Raw genomic sequence first — 23,094 nt, forward strand, 5'->3', positions numbered from 1 at the left:
TCGTTTTTAGAGACTAGAGGAGAAGTCGATTGTCTTCTGTTAACATCTGGCGCTAAATATTTGGTTACTGATAAGGAGAGGGTGTGAGGGGGCCACAAAAACCGCAACATCGCACAGAAAATCGCAAAAAAAAAAAAAAAAAAACGCAAAACCGCATCAGGGTTTTGCGAAAAACTGAAAACCGCTTTCGTAAAACAAACACACACAAACACAAAACCGCACTAAAAAAACAACTACCAAAACCGATAAACCGCACTAATGTTAAGACAAAACCGCATCACCGCAAATCCTTACGTCCTATCCTTACGCTATTATTTTCTACTTCCTCCGCTCCGCAGCAATAGTTTATGTTTCGCCAACAGTTTATCAAACGCCTTAAAATGTTTTGTACAAAAAAGCAAAACAAACTTTATAACGTACAATTGTATAGTACTTACTTTGTTCTGACTTCTCAAGCTATACCACGTAACAAAAGCCATAATCAAGAACTCCACATTGAACAACATTCTCGCTACCATGTTAAAGTCCCCGATCACGGAGTAGTAGACTAGACGGTAGACCAGGGCTGGTTCGTCCCCCAGGTCTATCTTAGAAAGGGCAAGAGACCAAGGGATCATGATAAAGAGGGTTAACAGCCAAATGCCTAGTACAGCTTTGAAGGCATTGTCTGTCGTCGACCACACCTAAGAAAGGAATAATATTCTTGAAGATTTGCAGGAATGAAAAGGAAATTAAACCCAATAATTAAAAAAATATATTTAGCAAAATATCGATGTTTTGAAAAGCTTTCTTTTGAAAAGAGAAAACATCGAGACACCTGATATTATTAGGCAAAAATATAAGTAATAAAAAGACTGACTGTTTTCTTTGATTGATCTTGTCTTAGAGAACTTTAGATAACGTAAGTCAGATTCTTTTTTCTCTCTAACGGTACTCAAGCACCTACGTTTGCGTTAAAGTATTTATTTTAAGCTTTCTTTGCCTTACCCTCACCTTATTTTGCAGTCCTAGCTTTGTTTGCCATACTCTCACCTTATATTGCATTCCTAGCTTTCTTTGCCTTAATCTCACCTTATATTGCTGTCTTTTCTTTATTTGCCTAACCTCAGCACCTTATATTGCAGTCTTAGCTTTCTTTGCCTTAATCTCACCTTATATTGCTGTCTTTTCTTTATTTGCCTAACCTCAGCACCTTATATTGCAGTCTTAGCTTTCTTTGCCTTACTCTCACCTTATATTGCAGAGCCCTAGCTTTCTTTGCACCACTCTCACCTTATATTGCAGCCCTAACTTTCGACTCTCACCTTCTATTGCAGTCCTGGCTTTCTTTGCCTTACTCTTACCTTATATTGCAGGCCTAGCTTGATAACAAAGTAGCGGTCCAGCATCATTAGCGTCATATCAAACAGGTTGAGTAAGACAAACGCGTACTGCAACGAGTGAACTAGCACAGAGACGACTCTTAAAAAAGAAAAAAATGTCTGCAAAACACTTCGAACTGCTCTTAAAAAGACGTAAAGATGCTAACTTTTTTTCATAATGTTGGCTTGTTTTTTTCGTTCGTTCTTTCTTCCGTGCGTTCTTCGTGAGATAAGGCGTTCGTTTAAAAGCCCGAAAAATATGGAGAACATGGATAACAGGGGCTTAGCCAGGGGGTGGCCCAGGCCCCCCTTCTAGCAGCCAAAAATACAGTAAATGTACGAGACATTATCTAAAATACAGGAAAAAATGCCATTTTGGGGCCTTTTGGGCCCCCTCCCATTAAAAATCCTGGCTACGCCGCTGGATAATGGTGTATGGGATGGAAGGAAATCTAGTCGGGTTAAGCTCGGGTGACCTTAAGTAGATATGGAGCTCATCTGAGCGATTGCCTTTACATTTAGCCCACTCATTCCAAATAAAAAGACATCAATTTTACGGGAAATAGTTTGGTTTCTAATGCGATTGTTTGAAGTGGCCTTTGAGAGGGAAATTCGTTTATAATACTAGAGGGCGTGAATAGTGCTAGAGCAAATCGAGAAGCACTCAAGAATAGCAAGAAAAATCAGGAAGATATCCAATCCTCACTCACCTTCCTTTGATGACACTCTTCTCGGGGTTATTTGTCATCGTCAAAACTGTTGGCAAATTTATCGTCACGTTTAACAAGTCGACGAACGCGAGATTAGCTATTAAGATGTTAGGGGCTGTACGAAGGGATTTGAAACGTTTCAACAGAATTAACACAATGCCGTTGCCCAAAACTGCGGCGATAAATAACACGATAACGATGGTTATACGGATAGATATCCCCAACGAGTCCGATCCCTCGCGAGTAGAAAGCCGATTTTTAATAATCGTTACGTTAGCATCCATGTCAAATGTTAGAATGTTTAGAGCACAGATAAGAAGCTCGCATAAGTCATTAGCCAGCGCTTTTTATATGCAATAAAAAAGCAGAGCAATTAGTATAGTGCTTTTTTTTGCTACTGAGAATGGCAAATTAAATTGCCAGCTCTTTGAAATTTCGTTAAATTAAACTTAACAGCCGAATTTGATTTCACAGCCACCGCAAATTCCAAATCCATCAAAATCAAAATAAAAACGCAGTCAGTCACACCATCTCGGCCAATCATTCGCCTTGTCGTGTGCAGTTTATGGCGCGACAGTGAACACATAAGATTCATTCATCGGTAAAGAAAGATTTATTGACTATTAATTGATGTCGCTTTACTCCCAGACGAGACAGGAGCCTGAAATTTTCGGCAAATAAAAAATATGTTTAAAAGTTCTAAAACGCCGACTGGGATGTGCCGTGTAAAAGCCAATTAATAATGCTTTCTGTAATATCTGACTATCTTATTGTTTCACGTACGTAAACCTTCCTATAAGGAAGCACTTCAGACAAGAAAGAATATTAAAACCCAATGAAATTTAAAAATATAATTGCTCCTACTTATGAAATGGAATCACCTAAAAGATTTTTTCTGTTGTTTAATTTGAGGCATAGTTTTATACTGCGGTTTGTGTTTGGAGGGAAAGGGGGGGTGGGGTGGGGGGAGTTAAGTCATGTCTCAAAGGCACAGCAAGGACAAATCTCGAAAAAATTCTAAAAATTCCCTGACTTTTTCTACACAACTATTTATTAGACATCTGTATGAGCTAAAAAGAAATGCGTTTACTTTAACAGAAAAGTCTTCTTTTCAAAACACACGGCAAAGTGAAACCCAAAAAACCCACTCATACTACATCCTCTCCCCCTTCCTCACCTGTGATAATAAGGCTTTAATGTATATATATATTTATTTACAGGTGCTGCCAATGTTATTGTTAATAAACTAGACACAGAGGCTTCAAAGCTTACTTCAAAAGAACCGCGAAAGTTTGAGCATTTAATTGGTCTGAGCAAGTGCACCTTGCGGAACCGATAGGTGTCTAGGTTATTTGTGTGTGCTTGTGCGTGACCGATAGGTGTGCGTGCAGCAAAATCCTCCCATTGAAATCTCGCGAGAAAATGAACGACTTCTGGTGGGAGCCCAAATATCTAAAGTTCCCCTTCCCTCAAGTGCGGAGAATTTTTAACTTAGTTTAGTTGGATTCATAAGTAATTGTTCAAAAACATAGATGTATTCACACGAACAATTGTGGACAATGTAAGAAAGGCTTTATTAGGTACTTTTCCCAAAAGAGCTTAAAACAAATTTAAAAAAGACTCGACTGAAAAATGCATATGTATATAAGAACATTGAATTGAAATTCGGCAATTAGTAGTGAAGAAAAGAAATAAGCAAGTTTTCAATAATGATAAGATTACCGTGTTCGTTAAAGACCAATAATAGCATCACACATATTTTATGCTAATTCATGGAGGCATCCATTTCCATCGGCTGATTTGGAGATTTGGGTTGGCTACACTCTTTTTTTTATAATATGTAATAACCTTTTTTATAAGAACTTCCAGCCTGAGATTTCACTAAATTTTAAAGAACATGCTAAGAACATGCCGAAGCTCAGATAGCAAATTTTTTTTTTTTTACTTTTTTAGTCCTGATGCTAAAATGCAGATCAAATTGTGCTCATAGTAACAACCTTATTGTTACTATCTATTATTAGTGTTATTTTCTTCCTAATAATTCATTGGGTATTATATTAATATATACACTAAAATTTAAGACACCAAAAACAGGTAGTGGACTACCAGTTTTTTGTGTATTGTATTTATAGCGGAGCCAGCGCCGTTGCCGTTGGCCGCGCGCGGAGCCCCATAGGTATAGAAATGGTCTATAACTAGGCGACTCAGTTTTTGTGGTCAATGACGTCATTGTCACAAGCTGCCAGCCAGCCAGCCGCGATCGGGAGTTACTTGAACACGGGCGTTGAAGTACAGTCGGGTAGTATTATGATCAGCGGTATCGCTTCGCAAAACCACAGCTATCCCCAGAACGTTAAATCACCAGTCTAGGCAAAGTTGTCTAGGGGGCAAGAGGGGTTCAACCATGTGGTGGCCAGGGGGTGCAGCCACCACAGGGATCCTGAAGTTGTTGTTTGGATATTTCATTGATGCTGCCTTATCTCGAGAACGTCGGGGGATGGTGGGGGGGGGGGGGGGGGGGGGGTTCAACCACTTGGTGGCCAAGGTTACAACAACCACAGGGATCCCGATATCTAATTAGGAGCTTTTAGACAGTGCCTAAATCTATAAAGAAAGCCTATATTCGGGTGCACATGGCCAGCAGCATGGCTGTCGGCAAAGACTTCGAGTATACAGTCGATTGACAAAAGGTTGTCCTCAACCGGCTGCACGACTACGCGACAAGCCCACATGTAAACATGGGTAAAAAACACTCAAGCGCCTAGCTGCATATATTAGCCAACGCATAACTTCAGTCTTACCGTACAGTACAATAACCAGTATCACTCAGAATTTGGTTTCATATTTTTGCCTCGAATATTGTAGATTTGCACAATCCAAAACTACCTAAATGATACAGAACTATTAAACCTTTCCTGAGGTATAAATACCGCTTATTTTATCCAATGGTTTGTTCAGAAAGTATTGTTATACTGAAGCGATTTTCTTAATTGTTACTAAAATGAGCGGCGTTTACTGTAACAGAGAACCGACTATGATGAGTAAAAAAATTAACCATAGTTAAAAAATTAACCATAGTTAAATCATTAGCTGGCTAACTTAAAAATGGATATGAGATTGTTATTGCAGAACTCTTAAAAGTACGAAAACAACGCATTCGCGGTTGGCGGCCGTGCATTCACGTTTTGTTCTTGTAAATAATCCAAGAGCTCTGTGAGCCAACTCGTGAATGCAAATTAGTTTTTCTAGTTATTTTCTTGTGTGCAAAAAAAAACATATAAAGGATGAATTTTGAACAAAGGATGAACACATAGAAGATGCTGGGAGTACATAACAATGTCCTTTCTTTTCGATGTGATGAAACACCAAAAACAGTTTGATTATTTATAATTATCATAAAAAGTAAAGAAAAAAAGAAAGACGTCACAAGTAGGGATCGAACCTCCGGTCTCTGATGTCCTAGACAAGCGACAGAACCACTATACCACCGAGGCATTGCCGAAGTAACCTCTAAGTGAAATTAGTTTTTATCCTAATTGGTATCTCACCGTTCGAACTGCTTTTGCTAGCATGTCAAATTTTGCCCTATTCTCTCCGGAAACAGAAGTTAAATACCCGACATAATTAATCAAGCTACAGTCATATGTATTTTAAGCATATCAACATGCTAGAAATTCGCAAAATCTTTATTGATCGTTTCTTGATGAATAAGCGTGTTTGAACGAGTTTTGTTTGATATTAACACATTGGCCCCTCAACCGGCCTGTACCGGCTTTGGGAAGTACCCACAACCCAAAAAATTCATAAATGCAAACTAAACACAACAAGATGAAGATACTCAGGCATCAGTCTAAGGGATAAATGGTCTTGAAGATGTGCATCCAACCAAGGTGTTGGCAACTACTCTTAAGCCAAATAATAGCACGGGTTCTTCGACAAATTTCAAATCGAACAAGGAAAGAAAAGCAGAATCACCCCTCTCAATGAAACGCTCAAAATACAACACAAGGGAGAGAGATCAGCAAACACAGCTCAAGACACAAATAGATACCTTTATTCTGATCCTCCAGGTTCATTTCCATGGCCTCAAAACACAATTTCCACTCCTTGAAGGCTTGAAAAACCACGAAGATGCCTTTACGGATTGAAAAGCATTCTGGGAGATCCAGGGAAAAATTCACGAGGAGAGTGCCAGTCAACACTTCTCTCCCCAAAGTCAGATGGTTTTTTATAAGTCTTTTCACCCCGAAGCCAAACAAATCAATTCCAGGTCATACAGACCCAGAATAGCAGTGTAAACAATTTTGGAATCCATTTGGTTTCAGAAAAGACAGCATTTAGGAGAGTTGTGGTGATTCATTAGAAAATTATTTTCTCATCCAGGCAAATCCAAACAAGAAAAAATCATCATGAATCCACCTTTGATTGCAAATATCCATAAGCAAAGAACTCAATTATGCCCCCAAAGACTTCATGATGTCCTGAGACACTCTCCTAATATGCTCATAGCTGTATTTTTGATGAAAAATACAAGCAACCATCAACTTGTGCTGGCTTCAGCACAACGACGAGGGATTAAAAGTGGGGACCGCAAAGCACTGTTGGAAAGCTTGGATACCGCTGACTAGGTGCAGCTGTGTTTGACTTTGACGGGCTGTATAAAACTCAGAATAGGGGGGGGGGAGGTATCTGTTTTCAGTCTGTTTTTTGTAAATTTAGCTCAAAAATAGCCAGGAGTCAATGGGTTAAGCACTTAATTTATAAAAAAGAATTATGGAAAAAAACAACTTATGAAAGTCCATACTATTTTTTTTACCTGCAAACAGAGGCTTTCTTTTATTACCCTGCAAAGAAAGGCCCTGCTAACAGAGGCTTTTCCCTTGTGTTTCTCTGACTTTAAAAGTCGTAGCTTTGGCTATCCGCTCTTTCAGCACAAAATCACTCTTTCAGCAAAAATTCAAACAAGTAATGCGAAAACCCAGAGATGTGAATCTTCAAGTACCTAGAAGAAGGAGAATTAAAAGCTTTGCTAGAATTTTACTTGTTTTGTAAACTAATAACTTGAATTGGACTGAACCGTAGAAGATCGATTGATGTCAGTGACGAAGGCGCATGCGCACGCTCAACCCACATCGAAGACTTTTCTGTAAAAACTAGCTTATTTATACTTTATGGCTATATCACCGTAGCGGTCACAGGTCGATGAGAAGGCTCTTTTATAGTACTTAACTTTAACCGGAAGTTGGTCACCGGAAGTTTACAGGAAGATCTAAAAATTGCTGTGTTGCGAAAGCACAGAAAGACCACAAAAATCAAGGTTACAGTTTAGGCGTACATACTCATCGTTGTAGCATGGCCAAATATTAACCTCATCATGTTTGCTCGTTCTTCAGTGATGTCAACAACGTTTAAGGCCCTGCTCTCACACAGATTCTTGGCAAACTATAGAGCTATGGTATATAAATTTTAGTAGTATTTAAAACTACTACCTTTAGCGTCTTAGCGATTTCTCAGTCTGGGGGGTAGAAAGTGAATGATTCTCGAATATATAGGACATAAGCAATTGATAAAATTGAATACAACCGATAGATAAAAATTGATAACAATTATCAATTCTTATCAATTAGTTACATCGGGTATTCATTTAATACATAAGCAGTTTAGAAATATCTTGATCCCGGACCACTACTCACCGAACAAATGAAAACACCACAATTAAAGTGGTCGGTTTGCCTTTGATGCTGTGGCTCAACGCAAGGCCAAGAGGTACATTCTCATGAGGTCTTCCTGTCAATTACCGAGCTAAATTGATTTATCGCATTCATTACGTGCTATCGCAGGCAGCCATGACTGCTGGCCATGTGCGTATATTGCTTTATTGACACGTTGGGATAGCTGTGGTTTTGCGAAGCGATACCGCTGATCATAATATACCACGGGCCTGACTGTACTTCGACGCCGCAGCTTCGACGCCCGTGTTCAAGTAACTCCCGCCGCGATCTGCCTCGGCAAGGCCTCCAGAGCGCGTAAAACAATATGGCGGATAAGTATTTTTGCCCCTCTCAAAAACACACGAAAACTGACTGCAGAAAAGCCAAGAATTGTCGAAAAAGAAGTGCTTGAAAAAAATCATTCGTGGGAATGCTAACCACGGATATGAACTTGTCTAATTATGTGCAAAAGACTGTGTAAAAGCATGGTTGAAAGTTTTGAAGAGTCAAGTCTTGTGCTCGAGTCAAGGTCAGCTGAAATGTCAAAGTAGGCCACAAGATGAAGAAAGAAAAAAACAAGCTAATTTTATGGACACCTTCTCCGACAAGTGCTCCTATGTATTGTCTTTGCACTGGCAGACGTAGGTAAGTTAGCGCGTTGTATTAAAGTACTTAGTGGAACGATCTTTCGGAGTTCTTTTTTTTTCAAACTTTGAATAACACCTTTTTCATTGAGTTGAATTTAATTTACTTTAAGTAACTTACTTACCTCAGGGAATAAATATTCTAGGCTGTATTTATCAAATTCGATCTCTAAATCTGCCATTCACTGCCAAGAATCTAAAGGCATGGATTCTCTAGACGCTCTAGAGGTTTCTTTGTCCAAAGTCGTACAATCAGCTGGAAATCGCCACATCATTCTCACAGGGGACTTTAACTTACCATCTATAGACTGGGTAACGTCCAATGTGCCCTATGGTGCAAAAGATGTAAACCTCTGCAAGCGTTTGCTTGATATTGTACATGATTTCCATCTTGAGCAGTTGGTCCATGAACCTACGAGATACGGTCCCACTTCTGGTAACACTCTAGATTTGGTCTTTTCATCAAAACCTGACTTGCTGTCTGACATTCAAGTAATTCCGGGTGTAAGTGACCACGAACAGGTTGTTGCTCATATTGACCGGTTTGTCGACCATGGTTTCTCACAGGAACGTGAAGGCTTTGACTTCAACAAGGGAAACCTACAAGATTTCTGTCGGGACATGAAAGCTTTCGCTGCTTTCTTCATGCAAAATTGCTCTCAGCGCTCCGTTCATGAAAACTGGCAAATATTCAAGACCACGATTCTTTCCCTTGCCAATAAACACTATCCTGTGAAAATCCTGAAGCCTCAACGGAAAAACCAATGGTTCGACAGATCCCTACGGCGTGCATTTCGTAAAAAAACATCGCTTATTTAAAAGGGCTAAATCAATCAATACAGCAGCCGCATGGGAGGCCTATCGACACCAGCGTAAATTTACCACCAACGCCATAAATTCAGCCAGGGACAACTTCGTTTGCGGCCTCCTAGACGAAAACTACAAGTCCCAGCCAAAGAAATTTTGGAAGTATATTAAATCAAAGAAGCAAGACTCTACCACCCTAACGGCTCCAAAGGAAAAGGCAGAAGCTTTAAATGGTTACTTTCAATCTGTCTTTAAGACGGACGCCCCAAACGAGCCCCTTCCTGTCTTGGCTCCTAAAGGGCTTACCACCTCTTGGCGAAATCTGCGTGACTGTAAATGGAATTGTCAAGCTTTTAAGTCGACTGAAACCCAACAAAGCATGTGTCCCGGACCAGGTGTCTGCACGAATTCTGAAGCTTGCTCCAGATAAAACTGCAGTAATCTTGAGGGAGATCTTCCAGCAATCTCTGAGCTCTGGCGTGGTGCCTGTCGCTCCAATACATAAAAAGGGCTCTCGGTCAACTCCAGCAAACTACAGGCCTATCTCATTGACATGTATATCTTGTAAGCTACTGGAACACATCGTAGCAAGTCATGTGATGAATCATCTGGAAGCCAACGGCTTTCTCTCTCCCTTCCAACATGGTTTCAGGGAACGCCATTCCTGTGAAACTCAACTGCTTCTCACTTATAACGATCTGGCCCTTGCTATGGATAAAAAACAACAAACTGATCTTCTACTTCTGGATTTCTCAAAAGCCTTCGACTCGGTGTCACACTTGCGTCTTTTAATAAAGCTTCAACACTATGGGATTTCTAGTCAAGTGTACTACTGGCTGGAGGATTTCCTCAAGAACAGGACACAATCAGTTGTTGTTGATGGAGAGCACTCTTCGCCTGCCATTGTAACATCAGGCGTGCCTCAAGGGTCAGTGGTTGGTCCGTTGTTATTTCTCCTATATATCAACGACCTTCCAGATGGAATTAACGGCAAAATAAGACTCTTTGCTGATGACTGTGCCCTCTACCTCCACCTGACATCCGATGAATCTCCCTCCCACCTTCAGCAAGACTTCAACAAACTCGCCGCATGGTCAAAAACTTGGAAGATGGCTTTTAATCCTTCAAAGTGCTGTGTTCTGCGCATAAAAACAAAAGATCTACCATCTACGCAGATTACTTCCTGTACGGGTCCAAGCTGCAGGAGCGAGAGAGTCATCCCTACCTCGGTGTGCAGTTCTCAAATGATCTCAAATGGGACAGTCACGTAGACCACATCACTCTTAAAGCATCTCGCACTCTTAACCTAGTTAGACGGAACTTGTATAGTTGTTCTAAAGTAGTAAAAGCCCGCGCCTACTGTTCCTTAGTGCGCCCCACGTTGTCCTACGCGTCAACTGTGTGGGGTCCCTACACTCAGAGGAACATTAACAAGATCGAGATGGTCCAGAGGCGCGCAGCCCGTTTTGTATATAGTAACTATTCTCGCTATGTTAGTGTTAGTGCTTTTATTAGTGATCTCAAGTGCTCGTTCCTTATAAGGAAACAGGATCGTCTTTGAATGTTGTATAAAATTGTAAATGGCCTTGTACCTATATCTCTCCCTGACCACATTAGTTATTGCTCGTCCGTCACTCGTTGTAATCACCCGTTTAAACTTAATGTTCTTGCCCCCCGTACAGATGTTTACAAGTTTTCTTTTTTTCCCAATACTATTCTAGATTAGAACAGCCTTCCGGCACACATCGTTAGTGCCGGTTCATTAGATTCATTCATGACCTTAGTCTCTCAATAGAGCTGTGTAGCATATTACAATGTATTGGTTTAGTCTTATTTATTTATGTATATTTGTTAATCTTGGTGTAATGCAACCCAGCCTAACCGAGCATTAAAACTGAAACTGAAACTATCATAGGAAAATTATAACTACTATTCATGAATGAATTGAATATAAGTTACCAGAGCTGTCAACTCTGTCACAAGATTTTTGACCTCATCATAAACCTAATTTTTGTGAGAATGTTCATACATTCTCTGTATTCATCCGCATTGGCTCTCTTGTTTTTCCCCCACATATTTGCTGTATTTCATCCGATTTTAGGCTTAAATGAATTACTTGGGTAAACTCCAGCTTTCTTTGGAGAAAGAAATAGAGAACTGGTTTCCTAAAACCTTAAAGAAATTGAGAGCTAGTCTCCTAAAACCCTAAGTATTAGTAATTTGTGAAAAACAACATGTTTGATAAACACTTGAAATTTAAATCAACTATTCTAGAATTCTGTTTTGATTTAAAAAAAAGTGCACCTACATATTAGGACCTTGAGGATCTGTTATTACCTAAAAAATATGCCTTGTTTTTATACCACCTACAATATTTTCAATAACCCTGGGTACCTCAATGTTTTCTTACAAATCTTAAAAAACTTTTTTTCTCATGTCACAACATAATGTGGTCCAAAAGTAAAATTCAGGTTTCATAAAAAGCCAAGACAGCTTTTTTGCAGAGGAGCAATTTGCTCAAAAGCAATGGTTTTTTCCCTCTGCAGCTTCTCCTGTAAAAGCTCTTTCAACCTCTGGCTCATCAGATCATAGAGCTTAATGAGACAGCAAAGTTCATATGTTCATTCTGTAATGGGAATCATTTTTAGAAAATTTTAGTTGGGACTATTTTTAGTTTTAGGTTTTTTGAATTAGGTTTTTGTGGTAAAATATTTGTATCCTATTTTTAGTTTTAGTTTTTATGAATTAGGTTTTTGTGGTATAATATGTGACGACTCACGCGAAAACGTACCTTAGAGCCTTTCAATTCCGCGAGTTAACTACGCTCAGTGCTGTGTCAGAAAAATCGTCGTACCGAAAAATCGTAGTGCCAACTAACGATCAACTTGTTAGTCGCTATTCCGTGTCGTTTATAAGATATAACCCGCGAGTTAGCAAGTCGCGAGGCTTTCCGTTGTTGAGGCGCGAGCGTTCCGCGAGATGGGCGCGAGCTTTCCGTTGTTGAGGCGCGAGCGTTCCGCGAGATAGGCGCAAGCTTTCCGTTATTAAGGCGCGAGCGTTCCGCGAGAAAAGCGCGAGCATTCCGCGAGAAGGGCGCGAGCGGGCGCGAGTTTGGCCAAACTCGCGGAAAACCCTAAGGTGCGTTTTCGCGTGAGTCGTCACATATTTGTATCGTAAGGAAATTACCAGTTTTTTTCTTAAATGCTTTTCTCCAAACTTCTTCAGGTTAATCTCAGCCAGAGATTCTGAAATCAAGCTGAGACACAAGCTGCTGGCTAAGAGGCACCAAAAATAAACACATATAAAGTAACAAAAAGTACGATAATATTTTAATGGAAAAATTGTTCTAAAAAATGAGCCCGAGTTGGAAAAGTAAAAAAAAAAACTAGTTTTTTTCCATGTTAGCCTGACCACGGCGATTTTGATTGAGGCGGTGGTTTCCCGTTGATTAACATTGTAAATGAGATCACGAAAAATGAACTCTTTTTAACTGATCGCAGCTTTCTTGGCCATAACCAACATGAGTATTAATAGCGACAATTTAGGTCGAGACTGGAAAATAACATGTAAGACTTTGTTTTTAGATGGTTATTTTGAAATTTCTTTAAATAATTTGTCTTCGAATTTTTCGAATGGAAACAATAACAAAAGTGTTGCTGACGACTTGACGAATGTTCCATACTACAAGAAGTTGCCCCACGCCCTTTCCCCACGCCTATTTCTCCCGTTTTTAAGATGGGTATTATATAATAAAGGATCCATCCCTCTCAGGTGCGGATCTAGCTTTTCTCTAAAGGGGGGGTTTGGTGCTAAAGGGGGAAGGAGGGGAATTTTTTTGTTTACATATGGCTTTCTGGCAGCCCAAAGGGGGGGGGGGGGGGGTTAAACCCCCAAAGCCCTCCCCCTAGATCCGCTAATGGACGTACTCCGCCAATGATGACGTCAAAGGATATAAAACCACAGCGTGAACTTCAGATTAGCCCATCGCTGGTACGCGCCAGAGTATCGCCCTGATGTGCGCCCAGTTATTTACTCCTCCCACCCCCCACCCCTTCATCGCTACAAAAGATGACGACAAGGAAGATAAAAACCACAGCGTGAACTAAAGATTAGCTCGGTTTTATTTATCCTCTTCTCTCAATCGCGCATTTTTCATATCAATTACCTTGGGTACAAGAGGCTTGAAAGCTTCACTTTAAAGAAGTCTGTTACGTGTAAAGTTTGGAGCCTCACGTAGCCAGGGTAAATATCAATACTAAAACGTATGGAGATTTCGCTGGCTCTTCAAACCGAATCAAGTTCAAATTCGTTACATGTACTTTAAGAATTCATTTCTACTGTTCTCACATAAAAAGCCTGATCACATAAAGGTGTTTTAAAACATACACATATATATATACAAAGACTGCCACCATGAGACTCATCTTGCAATAGCACACCTGCTTCGCAAACCGCTTCCGCTTTGCCAAGCTTTTTACTACAGGAAAAAAGGTTTTTCAGGATCCGCAGCGGGTAACACATATCTATTGCAAAACATTATGACAGATTTGCTAGACAATGCCTTTCAATCAATCACTGTCGGCATCCAACCCCGATATTTCGTCCTCATCTCCGCCCATTGCTTTCCAGAAAGCTACCGCGACCTGCATTCAGAGAGGAGATAACATCAGTAAAAACATAAGCATTAATAATTAAAGAGCCCTTTCAGCCCATCTTTGTTACTGTTTTTATATAATATTGGAAGGTACATAATGTGTTAAGATCTAGGAACAACTAATCTAAAAACAAGGGTAATTATTTTATCTACCAACTCCACTCTAAAATATCGCATTGGCCTCCTCAAATCAACCGATGGAAATGGATGCCTTGTCGCACTTGGTACTTTGCTAGGATGACAAAATGGCGGCTTATGGCAGAGGCTGTTTAACATCATGAGAATAAATGACATGGTTTACTTATTTTCAGGCCCGAGTCACAGGTCGTGCTCCTACCGAGAGCATTGGACGATTGGACGTCTCTTTAATTCACTTTAGTCACACACTCTTTACCCACCTTTTCGGCATACGATTTCCTCTCATTATCGGGAAGGCAGGCAGCACGTTCTTAACAAGAAATAAAGGCAATAAGAACAGGGGCAAAACCACGCTCCCACATATATGGCCTTAGATTGGCCTTGACTCTTTGTTTTTTCTTTCTAAAATTTTAGTCGTCTAGGTAGGAGGTCCATTTGCGCACGAGAAAAAATATATATTTTTTATAATTTACCATTTTTATCACTTACGAAACTCAATAGAAAATATCGCAATAGCTTCCCAAATCAGCCGATGGAAATGGATGCTTATTCAATCTTAGTATTTTGCTTGGATGACAAAATGGCGGAAGAATGACACACTTTCATGAACAAGTTGTGAGAGCCTTCGATAAGAATGGTCTCTTATACCAAATACACTAATCGTCTTTTGTTCCAAGAAAGGCTTAAAATGTGAGAGCATTCGAAAAGAATTGTCTCTTATACCAAATACACTAATCATCTTTTGTCCCAAGAAAGGCTAAAATTGTGAGAGCATTCGAAAAGAATTGTCTCTTATACCAAATTCACTAATCATCTTTTGTTCCAAGAAAGGCTTAAATTGTGAGAGGATTCGATGAGAATTGTCTCTTATACCAAATTCACTCATCATCTTTTGTTCTAAGAAAGGCTTAAATTGTGAGAGCATTCGATAAAAATGGTCTCTTACAGGTCCATAGCCAGGATTTTGAGCGGGGTGGTTCGTTTTTCCATTTCAGCGGACCAAATTTCCGGTATACCCCTCTCCTTGCCTTATTACATTAGGTAATCAATCTCGTATTTAAAATGTCAAAGTGCTTTTTAAAATATATCGATAATAATAAAGATAATTATTATAAAAAATATTTTTTATAGTCATTTAAAAGATATATTGATGTGCACGGTATATCTCCAGCCAAACGTTATATATTTATATTTGTTCCGAGCGGACCTCCAAGCCGAGTGGGGGGGGTTCGTCCGAACCCCCCTGGATACGGGCCTGTCTTATACCAAATACACTCATCATCTTTTGTTCCAGGTGAGGTGAGTTTATTGAACAGGCGTTGTGTAGCTTTAAGCTTGTTTGTAGTCTATAAAGATGTTGTGAATTGGCGTAGTTCAGAGTTCCTACCTTTCATGTGTTGCAGCCGTGTAAAGAGCTCCTCGAAAGACTCATCTCCTGGATCCTCACTGCCAAGTCTGCTCAACAGCTCCATTTCCTCCTCAGGAAACACCGCTGATGAATACAAAACAATAGACATTTAAATGCAAGGAATATTTCTCACAGTAACATTGCCCAAGAAGTTCCATGCTCTCCCCAGGAAAATCGATGAGTATTCTACACATTTAGTTGGCCAATAACTCCATGTCCCCCTCAGAAAACACTGAGCTGTCAAAAACAAATATTGACATTGAAAGCAAGGATAAATTTTCGCATATCCTCCTTGGAAAATACTGCATTGCATTGTTTGTCCAATTCTGAAAAGTAGTTTTTCTTTGTACCCTGATTAGCTACACTTCTTTCTCACGGAATGCTAGCCATTTTCTGGAGTTTCTGTTTCGTGTCCTCTGAGCAAACCACTGCATAAGCACTTCCTGCAGCACTTCAAAATAATGTAATGCCTTGATCAAACCGAGAGCTCTTATTGAGAAGAGTTTTCGAGTGTCGATGACTGTTTCAACTCTAACTAGCTCTTACAGGTTTACAATCGGCCAGTCTTTGGGTGTTGAAAAGAGTGGTCACTGAGATTTCGTAATCATTATTCAACTTTGATCAATGAATTGGACTATCATGAAAACCGCTTACTGAACTTCTTCTCATGGAAAAAAGGGCAACTAATCAGCCCCCACATGTCCAACATGTTCAAAAGAGCAAGAGTCTAACGTGAGGCAATAGCTGAGAGAGTGTGATGAACAAAATGGTATGATAGATTTAAACTCTGATTGACTCTCGCTTTCGTTTGCCAGGATAAAGACGCATTACCACTCGCATCCATGGCACAATTGCCATTCTTCTTTTCCTGTTGTGATGCTGATTCAGTTGCAGGTTCAGACACTTCAGGTTTCTCTTCTTCTGAAACCACTGCTAAACCATTTGCATCATTCTTTGCTGGCTTCTTTTGCTCACCTGTTCATACAAAATAATTGCACACCATAAGAACTGATATTGATACAGCCTCGTTAAAGTGCATCTGAAGGAATAAAACCGATATCCTTCAAAACGGCTCAATCATCGATATTTAATATCTCCTATGCTAAAAGAATCTTTATTACCAAAAATCCCCGATTTTAAATCTAGGAAAGCAATAAAGGGTAGAAGTTTCACTGATGTTTTTGAAGAGAGCCCTTCATCAAACGAAAGAAAAACGGATCCAGGCTGGGTGGAGGTAAACATAGGTGCACAAAACCCCGGGGTGTTTTCTGGACTGCTATATGCATATGGGTAGTGTAAAGTACTCTAAACCCCTCGTGTATTTTCCAGGGTTGTAATTCCATTAAAAAGAATTTTTTTTAATGTATTGTTGAAATAGTAATATTGATTTTAGTTGGAAGGAGGAAGGAGTCTAAGGAGGGTGTAATCAGAGGAGTAATCAGTTTTTTTTGTGTGCCTCACACATCCCTTCCCTTTATGCTTTTTGGGGCTCCAGCAACAGGCCCGTAGCAAGGGGGGCTTGGGGGGGTTCAAAAGAACCCCCCACTCGACTTGAAGGTCCGCTCTAATGAAGAAAAATCAAGTACCAATACAAGGTAGGACGAGCTACCTAGAGAAAATGGTCCGCTTTCTGGGTAAATGAGACCCCCCTTTCCCCCGCTCAACTTAAATGCTGGCTATGAGCCTGCACAATCAACCAAAAAAAAAAACTTTGTAGAGGTGAAATACAGTACAAGGGCTAGACTGTCAATATCACATTATATAGAATAAAAGCAACTTAATAGGCTATTCCAGCTATGCATGCGCATGATGATGGTAGTTGAGGCAGGTTTCCATGTCGAGTGTGTGTGCATGATTTTAACTGAAGGGCCTATTACATACTTACTTTTTAACTTGATATTGGGCCACTCCCCACACTGCAGGGCTTGTACAACTCGCCCAAAACCTGTCTGCTCCCCAAATTCACCTTGGACAATAGCAAGCAAATAGTAAATAAAAAACACTCCCATTTTAGAACATTGGGAAAAGTAAATGTGTTGATCCATTTAAAATTCATAGAAGATTTTGGGGGATTTTATTTTTTTCACTTCAGTTTATTTTTTCCCCTCAGTTTATTTTTTCCTTGACCCCCTCCTTTTTGGGTTCAAAATCAGAAACCTACCATCAGAGTTGTCCACATCATTATCAGGCTTCAACTCCACCAGCTCAAAGGAGTTTCTCAAGCACCACTCCACAATCTCTTTTTGATCCACTAAAGAAAAAAAAGATGGTTGTTATGTTATACTAACTTTAGGTTTATTAATCATGTGGGTATGTACAAAGTGGCACTACATTCAGAGTCTAAAAAGTTTTGGCTTGAGACAAGCTCTGTCAGCTATATGATACTTATGTTACTATTCATAAGGATACAAGTTACACTATATGACATCTCCTTTTATTTAGAAATTTTGAAAACAATTACCATATTAACCCCCGTATAAGCCACACTTTATTCACTCCAAAATGACCTTCTAAATTAGGGTGTATCTTTTACACGGAATGCCACTTTTTATAATTTGGATGGAACGAAGTTGAAGCAATGGTGATTTTCAAACGTAAGACGATGCCAAGGATAAAAGAAAGAAAAAAGAGCGTTTTTTTTCAATGAAATACTTTGGTTTTAGCTCTATTAAATCGCTCACTAACCATAGGCAGATTTGCTTTTTGCAGCATTTCTTTCTGGAATTGCTGTAGCACACAATTGCAAGTTTTAAACATTTGAATATTGACTTTTTTTTTACTTTTTTGAGCTCGAAATTCTGGGTGCGTCTTATACATGGGTGCATCTTATACGTTGTTTAATATGGTTATAATGACAATTGTAAAAACAGTATATTCAAGGTACTGGTACAAGGTTTTGATGAGCTACAGTACATATGATTACTGAAGTATCACATTCTTATTATCATGACAAATTTTACAGAACATTTGGCAAATCTTTAATTACGTGATCGCAGAGAAGAATGTGTTTGCAAAGGATTTAATTTTGCAAATCTAAAGTTCAAAAAACTTTATTTTCTCATTTTAAAAAAATAATTAATGCTAAACAACAATTGGAATACAAACAGTAATGGTGTCCCTGTACCTGATTATCAATAGTTTTGTTACATGTCCTTACTAGGAGATCTCAATAGAACCTTTAGTCTGTCTCCGTTACCAATTTTTTTTTTATCTGTATATTTTTGTGATAAAATTTCTCAGACTTTATTTTTCGTGAGTATTTAATTCCGTGGATTTAAGTAGGCATGCAAATTTGCAGAATTAGGTATATTGTATACAATAGATAGAACTACTGAATATTACAGTATGTTTGGTTACTGTTGATCATATCCTAGCAAGATGGTGGTTTGAAAGCAAATATAAACTCTTATCAACATAGTAAATTACAGCATTATTTGTTACTTCAGCTATAAAACTTAGACATAGTGTATTGTACAAAATATGGCTGTGGATGGTATGTGTTTCTCCCTATACACACAGTCAAAGCTGCCATATTGCTTTGTTCTGGCCATGCCTTAGCTGGGAAGGAACTAGAAACCTAATCATCATTATTTATCATTATCATTAGTTCGTGAGGCAGAAGATAGATAAAAAAAGATGGCAGTCCCAACTCAGCACATAGAGAAAAAAAAAAGGTTAACACCTGCAGGCTGTGCAAATCAAGATACTTGCTTTATTTTCATGATTCAGAAATGTTAAATAACCAGGGCACTCAATTTCTGTATCATTGCCTCAATAATGGTCATCTTGTCTCTGTGATAGTCATTTTTCCCTGTTCATAGTTTATCTGTTGCTACAGTCCTGACAAATAAATAAGTGCTCATTGTCACCTTCAGGCTCACTGCTCTCCCCTTCTCCAGTGTTGAGTAGCAAGCACACTGAGGGGTTTACTTCTAATGAGTCTAAGTACACTGACCAAAGCATAACATCTTTCCTACTTGAAGACTTAAAGGGAAAAAGGATATGAATTAATTAGTATTGAGGTTCTAAAAATCATATTGCTAATAAAAAATGTGGCCTATACATAGAGTCGTCTTTAATTAGCTATTTTGCAAGGACATGGAAGTAGAATAATTGGGGAAGCATCTTATACAGCTAGAAAATGGGAAGAGGGCACTTGAAAATCTGCACAGCACATTTAAATATAGTTTGAATATAGCTGCTTGATATTGCTAGATGGTAAATTATTAGGGTAGAAGGCAGCCCCACTTGTCATGAAGGTCGGATGTAGTTTTTAAAGAGAAAATTGTTTCAATTTTTTTAGTTGTGTTGATGATTAAAAAACACCCTTGCAACTTCTTGTTTGCTTTATGAGTGATAGTGTTATCTTATATTTTCCTGCATGTATGTACAGTCTTGTTTGCTTTATGAGTGATAGTGTTATCTTATATTTTCCTGCATGTATGTACAGTCTTGTTTGCTTTATGAGTGATAGTGTTATCTTATATTTTCCTGCATGTATGCACAGTCTTGTTTGCTTTATGAGTGATAGTGTTATCTTATATTTTCCTGCATGTATGCACAGTCTTGTTTGCTTTATGAGTAATAGCTATATTTTCCTGCATGTATGCACAGTCTTGTTTGCTTTATGAGTGATAGTGTTATCTTATATTTTCCTGCATGTATGTACAGTCTTGTTTGCTTTATGAGTGATAGTGTTATCTTATATTTTCCTGCATGTATGTACAGTCTTGTTTGCTTTATGAGTGATAGTGTTATCTTATATTTTCCTGCATGTATGTACAGTCTTGAAGACTACATGAAATATTGGATAAAACAATGTAAACTTTAATACTAACCTTTTGGTGATCATAAACAATTATCATCCCCTCAAAATCACTATTGTTTCCTTTAATGACATCATTGGGGGCAGACAAATTACTGCTGTAACAAAATTCAATGTGTGCTGTGAAGTATTTATTCTCTATCATCCATGGAACCGCACACAGATTGTTCCCAGGCGATGCGCTTGGAGTCGGCAAGGAATTGTCTCCACAAATCTCTGTGGCAAAATTTCAACAAAAACAAGTACAAAATCAGTGCTTGATTCAAGAATGAGAATTTTTTGCATTTAAAATGCAGCATGCATTCGGATAAAAAGTGCTTGATTTTAGGTGGCGCTGATTTTAGAACTAGACCACCATTGGCTGATTCATGACCGGTTAAGTAGCAACAATATTCTTTGACAGAGAATCGGTCACCATAATGTAATTGCGGTACTCTTCTCTGTATAATATCCATATTGCACTTTTTTTAAAAGAAATATGATGTGATCGATGAAAAAAAAACTCCATCATCGGGGATTAGTTACTAAACATCAATATACACAAGCTACTCACGTTTTATGGTATCCTGGGAAGATAAAAACGAACTACAACTCACAACCAATACCCGGCCTTTCTCGTCGGCCATTTTGGATATTTTTTACCGCTGATCTTATTTTGCTTGCGGGCACAGAGTACTTAGAACAATTGTTGTGATTGGTCATAACTGAAGAATGATAAAATTAACCAATCGGCAGTTGTGTTCTAAAGATATCTAGATTATGCAAAGTATCATTTGGATTGGTTTCCTTGGATCCCAAAATGGCGGTCTAATGGAACTGCTCGATTTGACCAGTATGTAAACATTTAAAATTGTGTTTTTGAGTACAAGAAAGACATGTTTTCCCTAACAGAGCTCGGAGGAAACTCCACAGAGCTTGGTGAAATACTTGTCAAGGTAATATTTTTATCATCCTTTATTTTAATGTGTTTTTCGCGGTTTATTTACGTTTGTTTGCTCTTTTAAAGTTGGCGAGTTTTCTTCTGTGATTCTTTGGTTATTATTTGATCACTATTGTTAGCATCTTGGTTGGAGGCAATTATCCTAATTGTGTTCTCTTGTAAGAATTGATCATTCGTAGCAGTTTGTTGCTTATAAAAGTGTACTTCACATATTTTAGATTGTCATAAGTAAATATGTAACTATGATGCCTGGCAAATAGTTTGGGAAGATGTTAGCAGAAAATTTATGATCGATTCCTCATACCCTTTCCATAATAAATTTCCTGTTTTTGTTTTACTGTTAAGGCCTAGATTTCAGTAAGCTGTTCTTTATTTTCCTTCAGCTATAATTTAAAGGAGTATAAAGTTCAAAGCAGTCCTATTCAATTTCTTATAAGTTATTATAAATACTGGAAGTATATTGCTGAACTGTGATTACTCCCAAGCAAACCTCCTTTTTGTAGTACTAAAACTCAAAACTCTAAAAAGCTGTCATTATGTATCACCTGCCTAATTAGCCCTAATTGTCTCTGATCAGGCTTTTTTGTATTCCCAATGAATATCATTAAGTTTTGAGACATAAGTTATCAGAAGTCATTTTTGCTGTAACCTGAGGGAATATTAAAGCAGAGATCTTGTTAGAACTCTGACGATGAAAACTCTCTTTGGTAGACGCATTCATCTAAACCCCATACATCGAACAAAAACACCAGATGATGACAAAATTTCTACCTTTTCTGGACAACTCTATCCTTTGACATTTTGTGAGTTTCTTCCTTTAATGTATGAGGTAAATGTTTGCCATTTTTGAGAGGGAAATACAGTAGTTATTAGTAGACTATAACTTAGTTAACACAGATGGTAAAAGTAAACAAAAATATATATGCCTATTGATTTTTATAATGTGCACATGACTTCTACTTCCCTGCCATCATGACCACTCTTGTGTTGGCAGGAGAATAATGTCTGCCCAGAAAAAAATAACATACAAACAGCATGTTAAACAGTGGCAATGCCCATGAGTTTCAAATGCAGTTTGAGTGAAAATGAAACATTATCTATCATTATTGCATATTGTCTTAGTGATGTTGGGTTTGCTATATCCTGCATTGCGTTTTTCGAAAATCATTTTACTCATATAGTCATTGTTTAGGTTTTTCGAAAAATCAGTTTACCCAAAAGTCTTCTCGTTTTTCACTTCCTGAATGGAACATTACTTCAGTACCATACAAAAAAATAAATAACAGACAATTAACTAGAGGGGTCTGCTTGTGCATGCTGATAAGGGCGCTGTGCATGCTGGTAACGGCGCTATGCATGTTTTACATGTTTTACATCATAATAATCTTTCTCAGGTCCAGGATGACTTGCGGCATCTCAAGGAGACCATTTCCAATGCTGGTGGCAGTACAGAGATCATTGACTTGAAAGCTCTAGAGAGTGCGATCACCAGGACAGAGATCAGTGTCAGGGTCAGTTATAAGCTACTGTTTATTACCAGGGGGTGGGGGGTATCACCAGGACAGAGATCAGGGGGTATCACCAGGACAGAGATCAGAAACTCTGAAAAAGCCATTACAAATTTTGTTTAATAAAATTTTGAATAGTGGGGAATACCCATCTAGCTGGAGTTATGGTCTGATAGTACCGATCCTGAAAAAAGGAGATCCTAGTAAACCGGAAAATTTTAGAGGTATTACCTTACTCTCGTCACTAGGAAAAGTTTTCACATCCATAATGAACAACAGATTGTACAATTACCTTGTCGAAAGAAAAATAATCAAACCTGAGCAGGGAGGATTCAGAAAAGAGCATGGAACAGTGGATAGTATTTTCATCCTAAAATCTTTGATTGAC

At 38.6% G+C, this 23,094-nt stretch overlaps 3 protein-coding genes and 1 long non-coding RNA gene across 6 annotated transcripts in view; 1 reads left to right on the forward strand and 3 right to left on the reverse strand.

Annotated features, from left to right (window-relative positions):
• The window catches only part of LOC5509172 (gastrin/cholecystokinin type B receptor), a 10,162-nt gene extending 2,223 nt beyond the window's left edge, over nucleotides 1-7,939 (reverse strand). Inside the window, exons 1-4 of one of the 2 annotated variants that reach the window (XM_048728182.1) lie at nucleotides 7,765-7,939; nucleotides 2,072-2,117; nucleotides 1,344-1,461; nucleotides 438-683 (exon numbers count right to left, since the gene is read on the reverse strand). In XM_048728182.1, coding sequence (XP_048584139.1) covers nucleotides 438-683; nucleotides 1,344-1,461; nucleotides 2,072-2,109 — 402 coding nt within the window. In that variant the 5' untranslated portion in view covers nucleotides 2,110-2,117; nucleotides 7,765-7,939. Of the gene's footprint in view, nucleotides 1-437; nucleotides 684-1,343; nucleotides 1,462-2,071; nucleotides 2,417-7,764 lie in introns of those variants that run through there. The other variant, XM_001629672.3, reaches the window with a different exon arrangement.
• A 578-nt stretch (nucleotides 7,940-8,517) lies between these two features.
• Nucleotides 8,518-11,465, reverse strand: LOC125563208. The gene is made up of 3 exons (XR_007308224.1): nucleotides 11,141-11,465; nucleotides 11,106-11,110; nucleotides 8,518-8,611 (listed from the first exon to the last, which is right to left on the reverse strand). It is a non-coding gene; the product is annotated as an uncharacterized LOC125563208 (long non-coding RNA).
• A 1,871-nt stretch (nucleotides 11,466-13,336) lies between these two features.
• Nucleotides 13,337-20,910, reverse strand: LOC5509186 (alpha- and gamma-adaptin-binding protein p34). 2 transcript variants are annotated; one of them, XM_032378073.2, is made up of 9 exons: nucleotides 20,812-20,910; nucleotides 20,272-20,474; nucleotides 19,303-19,417; nucleotides 17,595-17,684; nucleotides 17,319-17,399; nucleotides 16,265-16,408; nucleotides 15,413-15,517; nucleotides 14,286-14,335; nucleotides 13,337-13,876 (listed from the first exon to the last, which is right to left on the reverse strand). In XM_032378073.2, exons 1-9 carry the CDS (start codon nucleotides 20,882-20,884, stop codon nucleotides 13,802-13,804), a joined length of 936 nt encoding a protein of 311 aa, XP_032233964.2. In that variant the 5' UTR covers nucleotides 20,885-20,910; the 3' UTR covers nucleotides 13,337-13,801. The 2 variants fall into 2 exon arrangements, with proteins under 2 accessions (XP_032233964.2, XP_032233965.2); XM_032378074.2 differs by lacking the exon at nucleotides 14,286-14,335.
• Nucleotides 20,911-21,032: 122 nt separating this feature from the next.
• Nucleotides 21,033-23,094, forward strand: part of LOC5509174 (IQ domain-containing protein H) — a 34,820-nt gene continuing 32,758 nt past the window's right edge. Inside the window, exons 1-2 of the mRNA XM_032378070.2 lie at nucleotides 21,033-21,193; nucleotides 22,593-22,709. Coding sequence (XP_032233961.2) covers nucleotides 21,134-21,193; nucleotides 22,593-22,709 — 177 coding nt within the window. The 5' untranslated portion in view covers nucleotides 21,033-21,133. The remainder of the gene's footprint in view (nucleotides 21,194-22,592; nucleotides 22,710-23,094) is intronic.

Source organism: Nematostella vectensis, chromosome 5 (genome assembly GCF_932526225.1).
Source record: "Nematostella vectensis chromosome 5, jaNemVect1.1, whole genome shotgun sequence".
Lineage (NCBI taxonomy): Eukaryota > Metazoa > Cnidaria > Anthozoa > Actiniaria > Edwardsiidae > Nematostella > Nematostella vectensis.